The sequence below is a fragment of the Phalaenopsis equestris genome, unplaced genomic scaffold (assembly GCF_001263595.1).
Source record: "Phalaenopsis equestris unplaced genomic scaffold, ASM126359v1 Scaffold000295, whole genome shotgun sequence".
Lineage (NCBI taxonomy): Eukaryota > Viridiplantae > Streptophyta > Magnoliopsida > Asparagales > Orchidaceae > Phalaenopsis > Phalaenopsis equestris.
The window spans coordinates 377,167-390,159 of record NW_018164737.1 but is presented as its reverse complement, the minus strand read 5'-3'; the positions used below and the strand labels follow the sequence as shown (position 1 = coordinate 390,159).

At 36.9% G+C, this 12,993-nt stretch overlaps 1 protein-coding gene across 3 annotated transcripts in view; it reads right to left on the bottom strand.

The window, feature by feature from the left end:
- Window positions 1-6,060: 6,060 nt before the first annotated feature.
- The window catches only part of LOC110025227, a 9,000-nt gene continuing 2,067 nt past the window's right edge, over window positions 6,061-12,993 (bottom strand). For 2 of the 3 annotated variants that reach the window (XM_020725565.1, XM_020725564.1), the window contains exons 2-5: window positions 10,863-10,948; window positions 10,417-10,770; window positions 7,698-10,333; window positions 6,061-7,610 (exon numbers count right to left, since the gene is read on the bottom strand). In XM_020725565.1, coding sequence (XP_020581224.1) covers window positions 6,293-7,610; window positions 7,698-10,333; window positions 10,417-10,770; window positions 10,863-10,865 — 4,311 coding nt within the window. In that variant the 5' untranslated portion in view covers window positions 10,866-10,948 and the 3' untranslated portion in view covers window positions 6,061-6,292. Of the gene's footprint in view, window positions 7,611-7,697; window positions 10,334-10,416; window positions 10,771-10,862; window positions 10,949-11,085; window positions 11,645-12,993 lie in introns of those variants that run through there. The other variant, XM_020725566.1, reaches the window with a different exon arrangement.

The following is a 12,993-nucleotide window of genomic DNA, read 5'->3' as shown; positions in this document are numbered from 1 at the left end:
GGAAAGAGTCAAGTGCATCAAAATTTCCTAGGAAACCTTTTATATACGGTGCTAGCGAGATTTTAAGCGCCGCCCAAAAATGTCACCTCAGTTCCAAAAACCATCAAATGGGCACAAATTTTCAAAAAAAAGTACACAATTTAAATTTAATTCACTAATATATTTTATTTCATTCAAAATAGAAAATATTTTACAAAAGTGTTGTCGGCCACCTCGGGCAAGACGAGTCCTCGCCAAACCAACTTCTGATACAAAAACTCGATCATCGAACCAACATATTTATGTTGTTGATTTGGCTTGAGATTAAAGAAAGGGAGAGGTCACTCAAAGGTCGGTCATCTTAAGTTTCAGAACTGTCAGCCCTGCTGAGTGTTCCATCCTCAGGGCCCCCAGTTTTGCCTCTAGCTCCTGCTTCCAGCAGCAAACCACCCTGTCATATCACCTTGTGCCTAAATTAGGATCCCATCCACATCAAGGACATAAGCTGAACAACACCCACCATCGATGAGTAAGCACCCGCGAAAATTTCATTTATGTGATTAAAACAACATCAAAATAATAAAAGAAGTTAATCAAAATGGATTATTTCCACATACCTAATTATTGGTCTAGTTACAACCATTTGATGGAAAGGGAACTGTCATCAAGATCGAACGCGATGCCATACCACTCTCTCTTGATGTCCAGCTCCAAAGCCTCATGCAATCCCACCTACGAGTCGCAATGGTGGAGCAGGAACTTGCATTTAGGGAACTCCAACAGCCTCGCTTTGAGGTGGCACTGGAGTGGGAGTCGCTTAGCTGAGGAACCACGAGTCACCATTAGGGGTGCATTCAAAACGTCTGCAAGAATGCTCATCCTTGCTTCTCTCTGGTCGGAGAGTCAAAGAATCAAAGAATTCAACCTCATTACTATCCACCATCTGTCTTTTCTTGGAAGTTGTTGCTTCTTTTGCCTTATCCCCTCAGGTTGGGCCTTTTTCTCCAGCCTCCTAGCTTATGCAGACTTCTTCATATTGCTAGACCAACTCTCCCCTAAGCTCTCTCTTAGAATGTCCTAAAAAAGGCATCCAACGGAGACATCTTGCCGCTCGCCATTACTGCCACCCAGAACAAACCAACACACTCGCAAAGAATGTGAATGACTAGGAAATCCTCAACGTGCTATTTATAGAAGATTACTGAATCTAAAATTGAAGGAGTTTCATTATTAAAGCACTAATTTTGACATAAATGTATCTACTTTTTCTATTAAATTCTCTTATTTTTATTACAGCATGACTTTCAAGAAACAAGAGAATCAGGAAAACTAAATATATACACACACAACGTGTCAACACAAATATCAAAGGAATCGTATATTCCCAAAGACAAGTGTGGTTAAAGATGGCTCTCTGGAAGTTAAAGATCACAACAACGTTAATCCATGAAATCCAATGCCTAACCAAGGCCACTCCAAGAAAGTATACAAAACTTGTTGAACAACAAATCTTTTGAACAAGGATCAGAGAACATCTCTAAAGAAAGTTAGATCTGTCAAGCCCCTCAAAACAACACCACATATCATTTTGGAAAGAACGTTAAAGGCTCTTCACAGAAACTAGTGCATAATATGGCACCAACATAACCCCTTAGTGACTTTCCTGTCGAAGAGGTGAAGCTACCTATCAAATTACGGTAAAGCACCCCTGCCCTGCAAACATGCCTCCTCTTGATAGCAGGTGTCTCCCCAAAAAGGAATGAAAAATGCTAATCAGATAAAGAGAGTCAGTTGATCAATGGTCCATAGCTTGGCCAACTGTAGGTCCTTAGCTTGGCCAACTGTAGGTCCTTAGCTTGGCTAGCCAAAGGTCCACACCCTGGGCGACTAAAGAACCACAACATAATCGATCAAAGTCCCTCAAATTCGGTCAACCAAAAGTCCATAATTCAACCGACAGAAAGCCCATAGTTCGGCTAATCGAAAGCCTATAATTTGGTTGACCAAAGATCCTCAGACAAATTGAATGGAGACTCAGGCTCAGACGACTGGAGGATGAGATAGCCAAGTAAGAGACTTTTTTTATTTTATTCATGTATTTATTTATCACCAAAATGCCCCATGATACCTTTATTTCAAATAGTGGTAGGCAGATAATTGAATACTTCACGCCCCCTAGTCTATAAATTTCTACAGCAAAAGGTTAATAGATTATTCAAGCTAATCTAATCTCTCTCTCTCTCTCTCCGTCCCCTAGTCTTTATTAGGCCTACAATTGTGCTAAGGCTTGAAAATTTAGAGCAACTCAATAGGAAAGTTTCAAGAAAAGTCATGTGATAGAAGAATTTATTAGTGTAAGAAATAAATAGGTGAGTGATAGAACCGTATAAGTAAACATGTGTAAGAGATATGCAACAATGTAGTGATGAGCTAGCAGGTGAGAAAGCAAACCCACGTGTGGGTGAAAGAGAGCAAGCAAGATGCCTTACTACAGTTGTGCACAACTAGAAAGTAGGCAAGGTAGCCATTGAATGTATAAGCATAGTTAGGAAACAAGAACAGTCCATGCGAAGGGTGCCAAAATCGGACCCAAAGCTAAAGCCTGACTTGAGTAAGGCACAAATATGTTGAGTTCAAGCCAACCCATGTAAGATTATTGTCAAGTTTGAGTTGATTTCAAGTCATCCAAAAACATTGGTTGCATTGAGGCCACAAAAAAAAAAATAATTGAACCAATTTGATTGTACTTTTGTTTATTTTTTTCGTTAAATAATCATATTAAAATTTGGTATTTTATATTTTTCAAGTTTACAAGTTCATATAGTTGAGTAATCATCAAGTTGACACTATCCTAGCACAACTAATGTATTTATCATGCATGGTCAGATATTTGAGTCATGATCATATTAAAGTTTTTAGCGTATTTAATAAACAAATCAGATTAATATTTGAGGTAGAAAATTTTTGGCTAAACCCAAAGTAGACCATTAGCCATTTTTAACAGCCCTAGTTTGTATTATATCTATAGGTCAATTATATATTTGCACGAGACAACATTGGCAATATGATTACTCTTATCAAAAGGGGAGTTGGATAACACATGAATGATAATGGATAATGGATAACGGAGTTACAACAATGTTGAGTTCATTTTTAGTTAGAAAAAGGCTCCAAATCCATGCAATAGACTACAATGGAGTCGAAAGGAGCAACAATGAGGATGAGGATGATGATGCATAAATTAAGAACATAACATCCATGCGGGATCATTCATTAAGGAGACATTTGAGGGTAAGCATTGCACAGAAAGAGGGAGTGTAGGACGAAATCAATGGTTTGAAAGGAGCTTGGAAGGAAGAACAAACACATTGCTCAGAGAATCAATGAAGAAGCAAAAAGAATAAAAAATCATAAATTATGTAGTTTTATGACTTGAATTGCAAACTAAAGAAGTAAAACAATAAAGAACTTAGTGTAGAAGGAGAACCAAAGTGGTCAACCGAAGAAAATAAATGAGGAATGAATGAGAGAATGCCTCGAAGAAGGGAGGCATAATGAAGAAAAGAATAATGGAAAAAAGAAATCACATGAGAGAGGCGAAAAATTCCTACAAGGGAGGTCACGTGAAATCCTTCTTATATTTCATTTCTTACAAGACACAAAATCTTACTGATAGAATAAGTCATATTGGAAATTGGAAAACCACTCATGAGCAAATATTAAATATTACAATATCAAACTATTCCAAAACAACAAAATAATACCCAATAGTCATAACATATTGTATTGGGTCACCATCTTTTCGATCAAGACAAGCTATTCAGCTGATAGTCTAATGTCATAAGACGAGGCACTTGCATAAGCACATCTTACAAATAATACTCGTTTGTAAGCAGCCCAAACCACTGAAGTTGCCAGAGTGCTTAGGCCACCGTCTGGCTTGCTTTTAATACTTGATATGTCAAAGCTTTATAGATTGTGGTAGGAAACTTTGTCTTGACTCTTGAATAGTAGATACTGAGTCATGCTAGTCCCACATACAATACCACCTTTCAATGGCCTGAGATCAATCACACATCCATCCATGTTCCACGAAACAATTACTAATAAAAATACCTCAGCAACACAATAGAAATGTTTGTAAAAGCCTTAAGAAATATGCATGAATTACTGGAACCATTAGTATAACATTTTTTCACAATTAATTGATAGATATCACTGACCAGTTGGAAAAATCTGATCCCAGTTGAAGAAGTAAGAAAAACATACATTTGAAGGATTTGCTAAAATATTGATTTACTTGCAGACTCTGTACCACAATGCTTTCAAAATAGGACTTGATGCAGCAACACAAACCTAATCAAATGTCACCCAACAATAAATATTCACTTCCCTACCAAAAAAAAAAGCTAACTAAACTACACTAAAGAGGAAGAAATATGTAGAAAATTTTGGAAGTCAAAAAGAACTTATCACTCCCAAGTGAGACAGGCTACCAAGATTTCATAAGTAAAGAATTTGACTTAGAAAAAGTGAAGCGTACGTAATATTTCCCTTCATCTAACAAGTACACCAACTGCTTATAAGAAGCCACATATAAAACACTAGATGCTTAAAAATAATAAAAATCTGATGTTGATAACTGAGTCGAAGTAATCATGAAGAAAGAAATGATTCATAAGCAGGAACAAAACCCCGAGAATTCTACTGACCTGCACATCTAATCAACTTCAATCGACAAACGTACTCCTGCTTTAAAGATATTTGCTGAGCTTTTTCATTCACAGTATTCCAGGAAAACATATTACTGCTTCAAAGAGCAATGTAATATAAGAAATGAGAATGAAATGCACATCGAGACCACTAAAATACATGTTACCATAGATTTCCATGGAGGAGAAAAAAGTGCAACGCCCCAAAAGGTTTGAATTGCCTCTAAGATTAACATGAGTTCTTTATTTTTATTGATTATAATAATATTTACAAAAATATTTGAAACAAGATATCAAGGCCTAGCCTTTTTTGTATAGATGACATAATTTTAATTATTGAGATATGCAATGAAATTCACCAGATATAAGAAGTGGAAAAGTCTTTAGAAGATACAAACAATTAAAAAAAAGAATAAATATTTAGCAAATGATAAATAACTTTAAGGAAAAGATGCTAATAATTGTTATTTAACAATTCAAACAAAAAATATTACCTTCATGAAAAAGGCTTAAAGATATATAAATAAAAATACAAGTTCTAGAATTGAGGTTATAAGATTAAAACAAAGGCATCCCTGAAATTTTGTGGCATACAATGATGTCATATAGGCTTAAAAGATAATTTTAGATATATTATATACAAATATATATATATATATATATATATATAGATTGTTGAGCTATAAATAGTCCTAGCTATCTAAATTAAGCAAGGCAAAACTGAGAATACTAAAATGCATGTGGCATAAATATATATAAACAAATAATAATAATAAGATAAGTGATGAAATTACTATGTTAGACCAAAACACCAAAAAAAATAGTGTCATCGGTTTTAAAAGGAAAATGAAATTTGAATCTAGGCAGTTTAAAGATGTGCAGTGATGGATAAAAATTATGCCCAACAAATGGAAAAATTATTCCATACGGACTGCATATGCAGAAATGCATATGCTGTCCGGTCTACACCATTCATCAAGGCAAATATGTATTTCGATAGGCCTCATCTTTAATTTATTTTTTTTTTTTTTTTTTTTAAATGATGGACGGGGTGATCTCCTTATGAAATAATTTTTCCAACAAATGAGTTAATAAAACCCATCTCCAAAGATTAAGCAGAAAAAAAAAGGCCACAGGTAACAGTAATTCAAAATAATTTGTGAAGAAAGTCACTCAAAAGATAACATTAAACAAAAAATGAATAATAATTCAGGATTTGTAGGGGCTATTTATTGGCACCCCCATGGCAGTCAAGGGTTTCCCATGTCAACAATTCGTTCAAATCATCAAGCACCCACAACCACAAATGGAAAAAAAAGACCAATTTATCATTTTCATTAATCAATCAGTTCTTCATAGGCCTCGTAAACACTCTATCTACCTACCGCCTTCAGAGGGAAAAATAAATAAAACCGGACCAAAGAAATAGAAAACAAAAAGAGAGAAGTTTGAATTTCTAGATCTAGATTCTAGACTATTTACAAGCGCCGCAAAATGGAATAATAACCGCAAGCCTGAGATGCTTTTCTTCCCATCACAAAAATAAAAACTGGGTGCAGCATCTCCAGCCGACTGAAAAGAAAATAGATGAAAACAACCAATCAGGAAGGCCTTCTCTGCAAATCCATATCATCACTGGTGCTTCGAACGCCAATTGGCTTGTAGTCCGCATTCAACTTTCCATCACCGCCTCGTCGGAAATGGAACATCTCTCCTCTGTATCTTCGAGGTGAATCTTTACGTTGAGAATCGATGCTCCTATCAAATCTCCTCGGACTCTCCCTCCGCTGAAATACAGAGGGCCTCGGTTGAAGGTCGTGAACCCTGGTTCTACTTCCATTACCTTCCAAACGTTCTTCAGGATCCAATGATTCATATCTATGACTTCTCCCCCTTCTGCCATCATTTCTACTATCATGCCTCATTCCCCTGCCAAAGTCAGTATAATCATAACACCTTCCAGAATAAATTGGTTGACAGCAATCATCCGGCCTCACAAGCCTATTGCTCTGGGAGAAAAATCTGGCTGGCGGGCTTCTCCCAGGAGGACGACTTCTAGGTTGATGCTCCCCAAGGTGATCATGGAAGATTCTCTCGTTTTCAAACCATCTTGAAGCATGTGGTGGTGAAGAATGACTTCGAGATAAAGGAGCGTGAGAAGATAACTCTTCAGCATGCATAAACTGGTGCTGCGGTGATCTCCTTCTCGGGATCCTTCGTATCCGGCCATTGTCTCTTCCTCTCGGAGGCGTCCAAGTATGGGGTGAGCGTGTTTTAGATCTTGTGGGTGATTTCGTAAGCTCGCGCGATAAATGATTGGGCCTTCTCAGCGGAGAAAAGCTCCTCTGCCTGCTAGATGAAGGATGGGGCAATGATAGAGGGTCAATCCTGCGATCAAGCATAGGAGCCTGATACATATTCCTATGACCAAGGCTGATGAACTTTGAATCACGCCTACTCGCTCTTCCCCTACCAACACTAAAGCATCTTTCAGGGCTAAATTCTCTAGTAGAATTGCTTGGCTCAGAAGACATGTCAAATGCTGCATCACTCTCCATGATTGATCCCCTTCTTGTAGACTGTAAATGAGCGGAAGAATTTGAGCAACGGCCAGATAAATGGGATCCTGGTCCCATACTAACAGCTTTAACAATTGTGCCATCAGGCGCAACAACGAAGCCATTGTTTTCCACCTTTGCGACAGCAGCTGCAGTTGCATTCCTTGAACTAGGTGGTGCAAAATTGAGAGATGAATAGTGCCCAGATGTATCAAAACGACAACTACCACGATGCTCTGGAGAACCCACCCAACACTCGACTCTTCCTCTACCATGAGAACGGAAAGGTGGTTTGCTCCTTCCAGTTGATCTGCTTGCATTAGTACTCCTTTCAGCACTTAAAGCAAAGTGGCCAAGTTCCCTGAACATATGAATAGATGAAGCAAATGAAATGATAACAGAACTACAAAACAAAAGATAAGCTGTATGTTAATGAAAAGGAAATTACTTGTTTTCCATTGTATAAGATGCATCCTTTCTATATAATGTTTCAGAAGATTTTGATCTTTCTACTCTTGAAGATGCAACCTTTTTGACCGACGAAACTACCGTTCTTCTAGCATATTCACCTTTAACTGATGTTGTGACAGAAGCACCATCGTGATTCCAAAGTACATCAACTTCCCTTTGAGGCAATTTGTCCCATCCTGAAGACTTCGGTCTAGAACTGTCTTGTTTAATTGATTTCCCAGGAACATCACTCGAGACAGTAGGTACATTAGATGTCAGCAATCTGTTTTCATCTCTTGCAAGCACTTCACTCACAACACTTACATCCATAATTTTCATCGCAGATTCCTCAACATAATTGACATTTGAAGCATCTTTCGTCAAAAAGTGCTTTTGAAAACATTTAGATTGTGAATCATCTTCTGAAACCCTCATTCTACTTCCATCACTGAAAGTAGAAACCAACTTCCCTTCATGTTGAGGTTCTATAGTTTCAACTGCCAATTCAGATGGAGAACAAAAATCAGACTCAGCTTCAAAAAAATCAACTTCTCTACAGTCTGACCCATAGTCCACGTGTTCAGTTTCCGCTTCCTCAACTCCTGGTTCCCAACTATTTAGAAGAGATTCTCTCAACTCTCCATCTTCATATTGAGAACAATCATCTCCAAGAGGGTCAATCTTTTCCAATCCAGTAGCATGATCAGTATCAAATGGACAAGCATCTGAATAATGTTCCGAGTCAAAATGTTCTAATGAATCCTTAACCGAGCGCTGCACATGACCATCTGCAACTGTTTCAGATTCCTCATTCAAAATTAAGGTATTGTCGGCTAAAGGAATTTCATCTTTTTCCATAAAAAATCCTTCTGATATTGAATTGGTAAGCTTTGGTGAAGTGTGAAGTGAAGCAACTGTGCTTGCAGTCAAACTTTCAGCACTAAAAATGTAAGATTTACAGTCATCAACCTTCAAATCAGTAGAAGACACTTTATATTTATTATTGCATGCATTTATAGAGGGAAGCTGCTCATTATAGGACGTTCCTTTAGAGTCAAAAGAGGCAGTAGATTGATTCAAATGAGGATAGGCTTTACCAAATTCATCAGTACATGCAGTCTCATCTGCCAGGCAGCCATAAGTTGTCATGGTTTTGGAACTGCATCCATCAAGCGATACCTGAAGAGTTTTTTCATCTTCTTGAATAATAACTCCAGAAGTGCTCTGATCAAGTTGTCCAGCAGGTGACTTTTGTACAGTAATACTGAGAGTTACATCAGCAGATATAGACTGATGCTTCTCAGAATGAGGACTCCTCAGAAGATTACCTTCCCCAACATATAATGGGTGGTATTCTCCAGAATGATCATTAGAACAACCTACAGTATCAATGGCTATGTTATCATCATGCAACATTTCATTGACATTTTTGTCCTCAGCAAATGGATCAAAGGCGTTCAGAGAAGGAAGGGCATTATGAGAGTACATTTCCACACTCAAATTTACATTATCAGTTTTATACTTCTCATCAGATGCATTAACCGCCTTTGTGGAGAGGTCCCTATCTAATAGCGCACAGTCTTTAATGGGATGAGCATTTATTGTAGCAATGCAACAATTCTCACCACCACCTGCAGGACATGTTTTCTCAGGAGCATTTGCCATGATGAACCTAGCATCCTTAAACTGGCACTCTTCCTGCAAAGATTCACAGACTTGAGTCCCGGGTAAGCCACTTTTTTTTTTATCACAATCTGCCACACGGCTAACATGCTTTCCATCTCCCTCCTCAAAACATTGTGAAATATCTTTATTATCAGCAGCTATCAATCCAACTTTGTTAATTCCAAAAACAGCTTCATCCTGACCAAGTCCTTGGTTTCCATAAATTGTGTCATGACTCCCATTACTTTTAACATGAGAATGAAGTGGATCAGAAATAGAGAAGTCATCTGAATGGGTTTCCCATACATCCATAACTGTATTAAGATCCCAATGAAGTCTATCATCACGATTAAGCGCCAATTTCTTATTGCTTGACAAACTCTGCAAGGAACCAACATAATTCTTTCTCTTGCATTCATCAAACCTTATTTGATCTGGTTCTCTACCACATGATTCACCAGCAGCAAGAGATGTCATTGATGGTTTTGGTTTGTTTCCAAGTTCAAGTTTGGATGGCTGGTCCATACCTTCAAGTGATTCTGAAAACCTTAATGATGAGGGATTTTCATCAAATGAATGTCCTTTAATTGTTGAACTCCTACCATCCATGAATCCTCTCTCTATGCTACTATAACAAGCAGCAGCTGCCAGGATAGAAATACCAGAAAAATCAGCAGAATCACCTGAACGTTCATCAATGTCTTCCAAGAACCTTTTCTCGTCAGCAGAACTTTTCTTTTGACTCCAATCCAATCCATTAGAAGAATACATGCCAGATTCATCTCGTTTAAGAGATACTTGGCTGCTTTCAAGTAAAGCGGGGCCACTTTCATAATTGTGATCACGAAACCCAGAAGATGACAATATAAGTGGAGTGGACTTAGAAGGAAGTAGAGAAAATCTCCTTTTCTTTATTGGAACACTTTCCAAGTTATCACTGAAACGCCGACTAAGAACACTAACGCCAAACTGCCAGGAGAAAAACATCGTTAATCATATAGAAAAATACCACCCTGCACAAGCATTTGTAAAGTACAGCTACGAATGCACACCTTCTCAGACTCAGAGACCAGCATGTCCCCTTCTTTCTTTGAAGTTTCATCAGAAAGATCCTCAATATCTTCCCTATTCTTGACTGTGTATTTCTTTCTATTATCTTGAGTAAAATTTCTTGCTCTCCTTAATGCCCTCTGCTTACCATTCGAAGACGTCTTCCATTTTAATTGAGGATCAATTACTCCAGAAAACTCTGCTCCCAAAGTGCTCCACATCCTTTTTGATAGGCTACCAGGTTCATCAACTGAACAAATTCCACCACAGCTGCTGCAAGATCTTGAACTTTCTTGACCCTCTGGAATCTCAAGGGGGGAGGAGGTAAACCTCTTATGGCAGGTACAAATGTGAATCTGTCATAGAAAAGCAAGAGATCATGATTTTAACCACTCTGCTGCCTGAGTTGATATAACATAATAAACTTGGGAATCATTGTTTAACTGACCATCGATTAATCACATCATGTTCTAACAGAATAGTGATAGACTGCAATTTATATGTCACCAAAATCCCAAAAGAAAATGTTGTCTCCTGCAAACCAAATATACACATATGGCTTAGCCACTGAACAAGAGAATTCAATGTATGACTTTAAAGTGCCCAAAAAATTACATCTAGCAAATCAACAGTTAAACAAACAGTTCAAAGGGCTGACAACATAAACCTACATGATCCATCAAGCCTGGGCTGATACAACATGGGGGACGCTAGGGCCTTCATTTTTAATTTTTTTTAAATAAATCCCTGACAGAAACCTCTCCCAACTGCCCATGTTAAGCATATTGCATACACATGCCTTGCGCCATATGTCATAACACCATTCTCGGCCCATGTTGCCATGTAGGAGACGACACAAAGCCAAAACCCTCATGTTGTCACACCATCCAATACCAACAACCTACTATTGCAAGTATTTATTTTCTTCTAATTTCCTTCTCAAGCTATCGCCACTTAGAAAAAGCTATTCGTCTTTTTTAGCACTTAGCACCCATTTCTCCTCCAATATGGCAAATTGTGTTCCTCCTTTTTTTATATAAACAAACAAAATTTTATTGAGAATGAGAAATATAGGGTAACTCCACTTTTTCACACACTGTTGATCTCATTAAAACGTTCTCCAGCAAGCTCTCATCATGGATTCCTCAATTTTTTTATTGCCGAGGGTTTTGAAGTTTGAATATATGTGAAAGAGGAAGATAGACAAGGACAATAGGGTCTGTTGCAATGAGTTAAAATTTTAAATTTTAATATAATCTTAATAAGTATATTAATTAATCAAAAATAAATTAACCACAAATTTATATCATTTAAAATTTAGTTTACAACAACAACAACTAAGCCTTAATCCCACTACTTCGGGTCGGTTACATGAATCCTTTTTCTCCAATATAATTTAGTTTAACTAAATAAACATTATTGTGATTAATCAATTCAATTGTGTTAATTAAAAATTAAATAATATATTATCTTATACTAAATGTGATTTAGCTAATCTAATTAAAGTTCAAAAATTATGTCAAAATAAATTAAGTATAAAAACAATTCATTCCAACTCAATTTAATAACAAAGTTTGATCGAAAAATATGAAGTACTTACTAAATATATATATATATATATATATATATAAAAGGATGGCTAGAGGTTATGATACGAGCCCCTAGCCCCCCTCATGTGCCTAACCACTCGATCCCGCACTGCATGGCAAATGCACTAAGGCGGAACCGAGCCCGTGACCCCACGGGACTTACGCTATGCTGGACTACCAAAGAGTCATGACGAGCGACACACACACAAACACAGATATATATACACTTTTATTATTGGAATAACTCCAATTTTTATGTTGAATTTTGTATGATTTTTAATTTGAAGTGTAATCTTATAATATGTGATTGTATCAAAGGAAAAGGAAATTTGGAGAAAGTACCTTAAGAGTGTCAATTTGTGCACCAATTAAGAAAATTTCTAGATTTCACCCTTGCCACCAAGGCAATGCATATGATGTATCAAGCCATATTTGTCAATGGTGAATGGCGCGCCATACCACAAAAGCCTTCACAGAGCCATAAGCATAGCGCATGGTTCATAGCACAGCTCATGCCGTTTAAAATGTGGTGCAAATTATTACGAATTTATTATAAAATTCAATTATAAAATTCAGATAAACATGAAAGAATATTAAATTAAAAGATAAAATAATGTTATCATAATTCTGCATAATAACACTTAAATTCATGTATTAATAATTTTTATGCTATATATAAATTAATAACACTAAATAGGACGCAATTAGGGCTGTAAACGAGCCGAGCTTGAGCGAGCTCAGGCTTGGCTCGTGTTCGGCTCGATTTAAATATTCGTGTTCGTGTTCGGCTCGTGTTCGGCTCGAAATTGGATCGTTAAACTAAAATTGAGAAAAATAGATGTAAAGTGTGGGATTCAAACCTGGATCAAATCTAAACAAAAGAAGTCACTAACCACATTATCACATGAGATGTTATGATTTAAACTTAGACATAAATATATATAATATAATATTATATAAATAATATATGTAATATATTGTTATATAAAA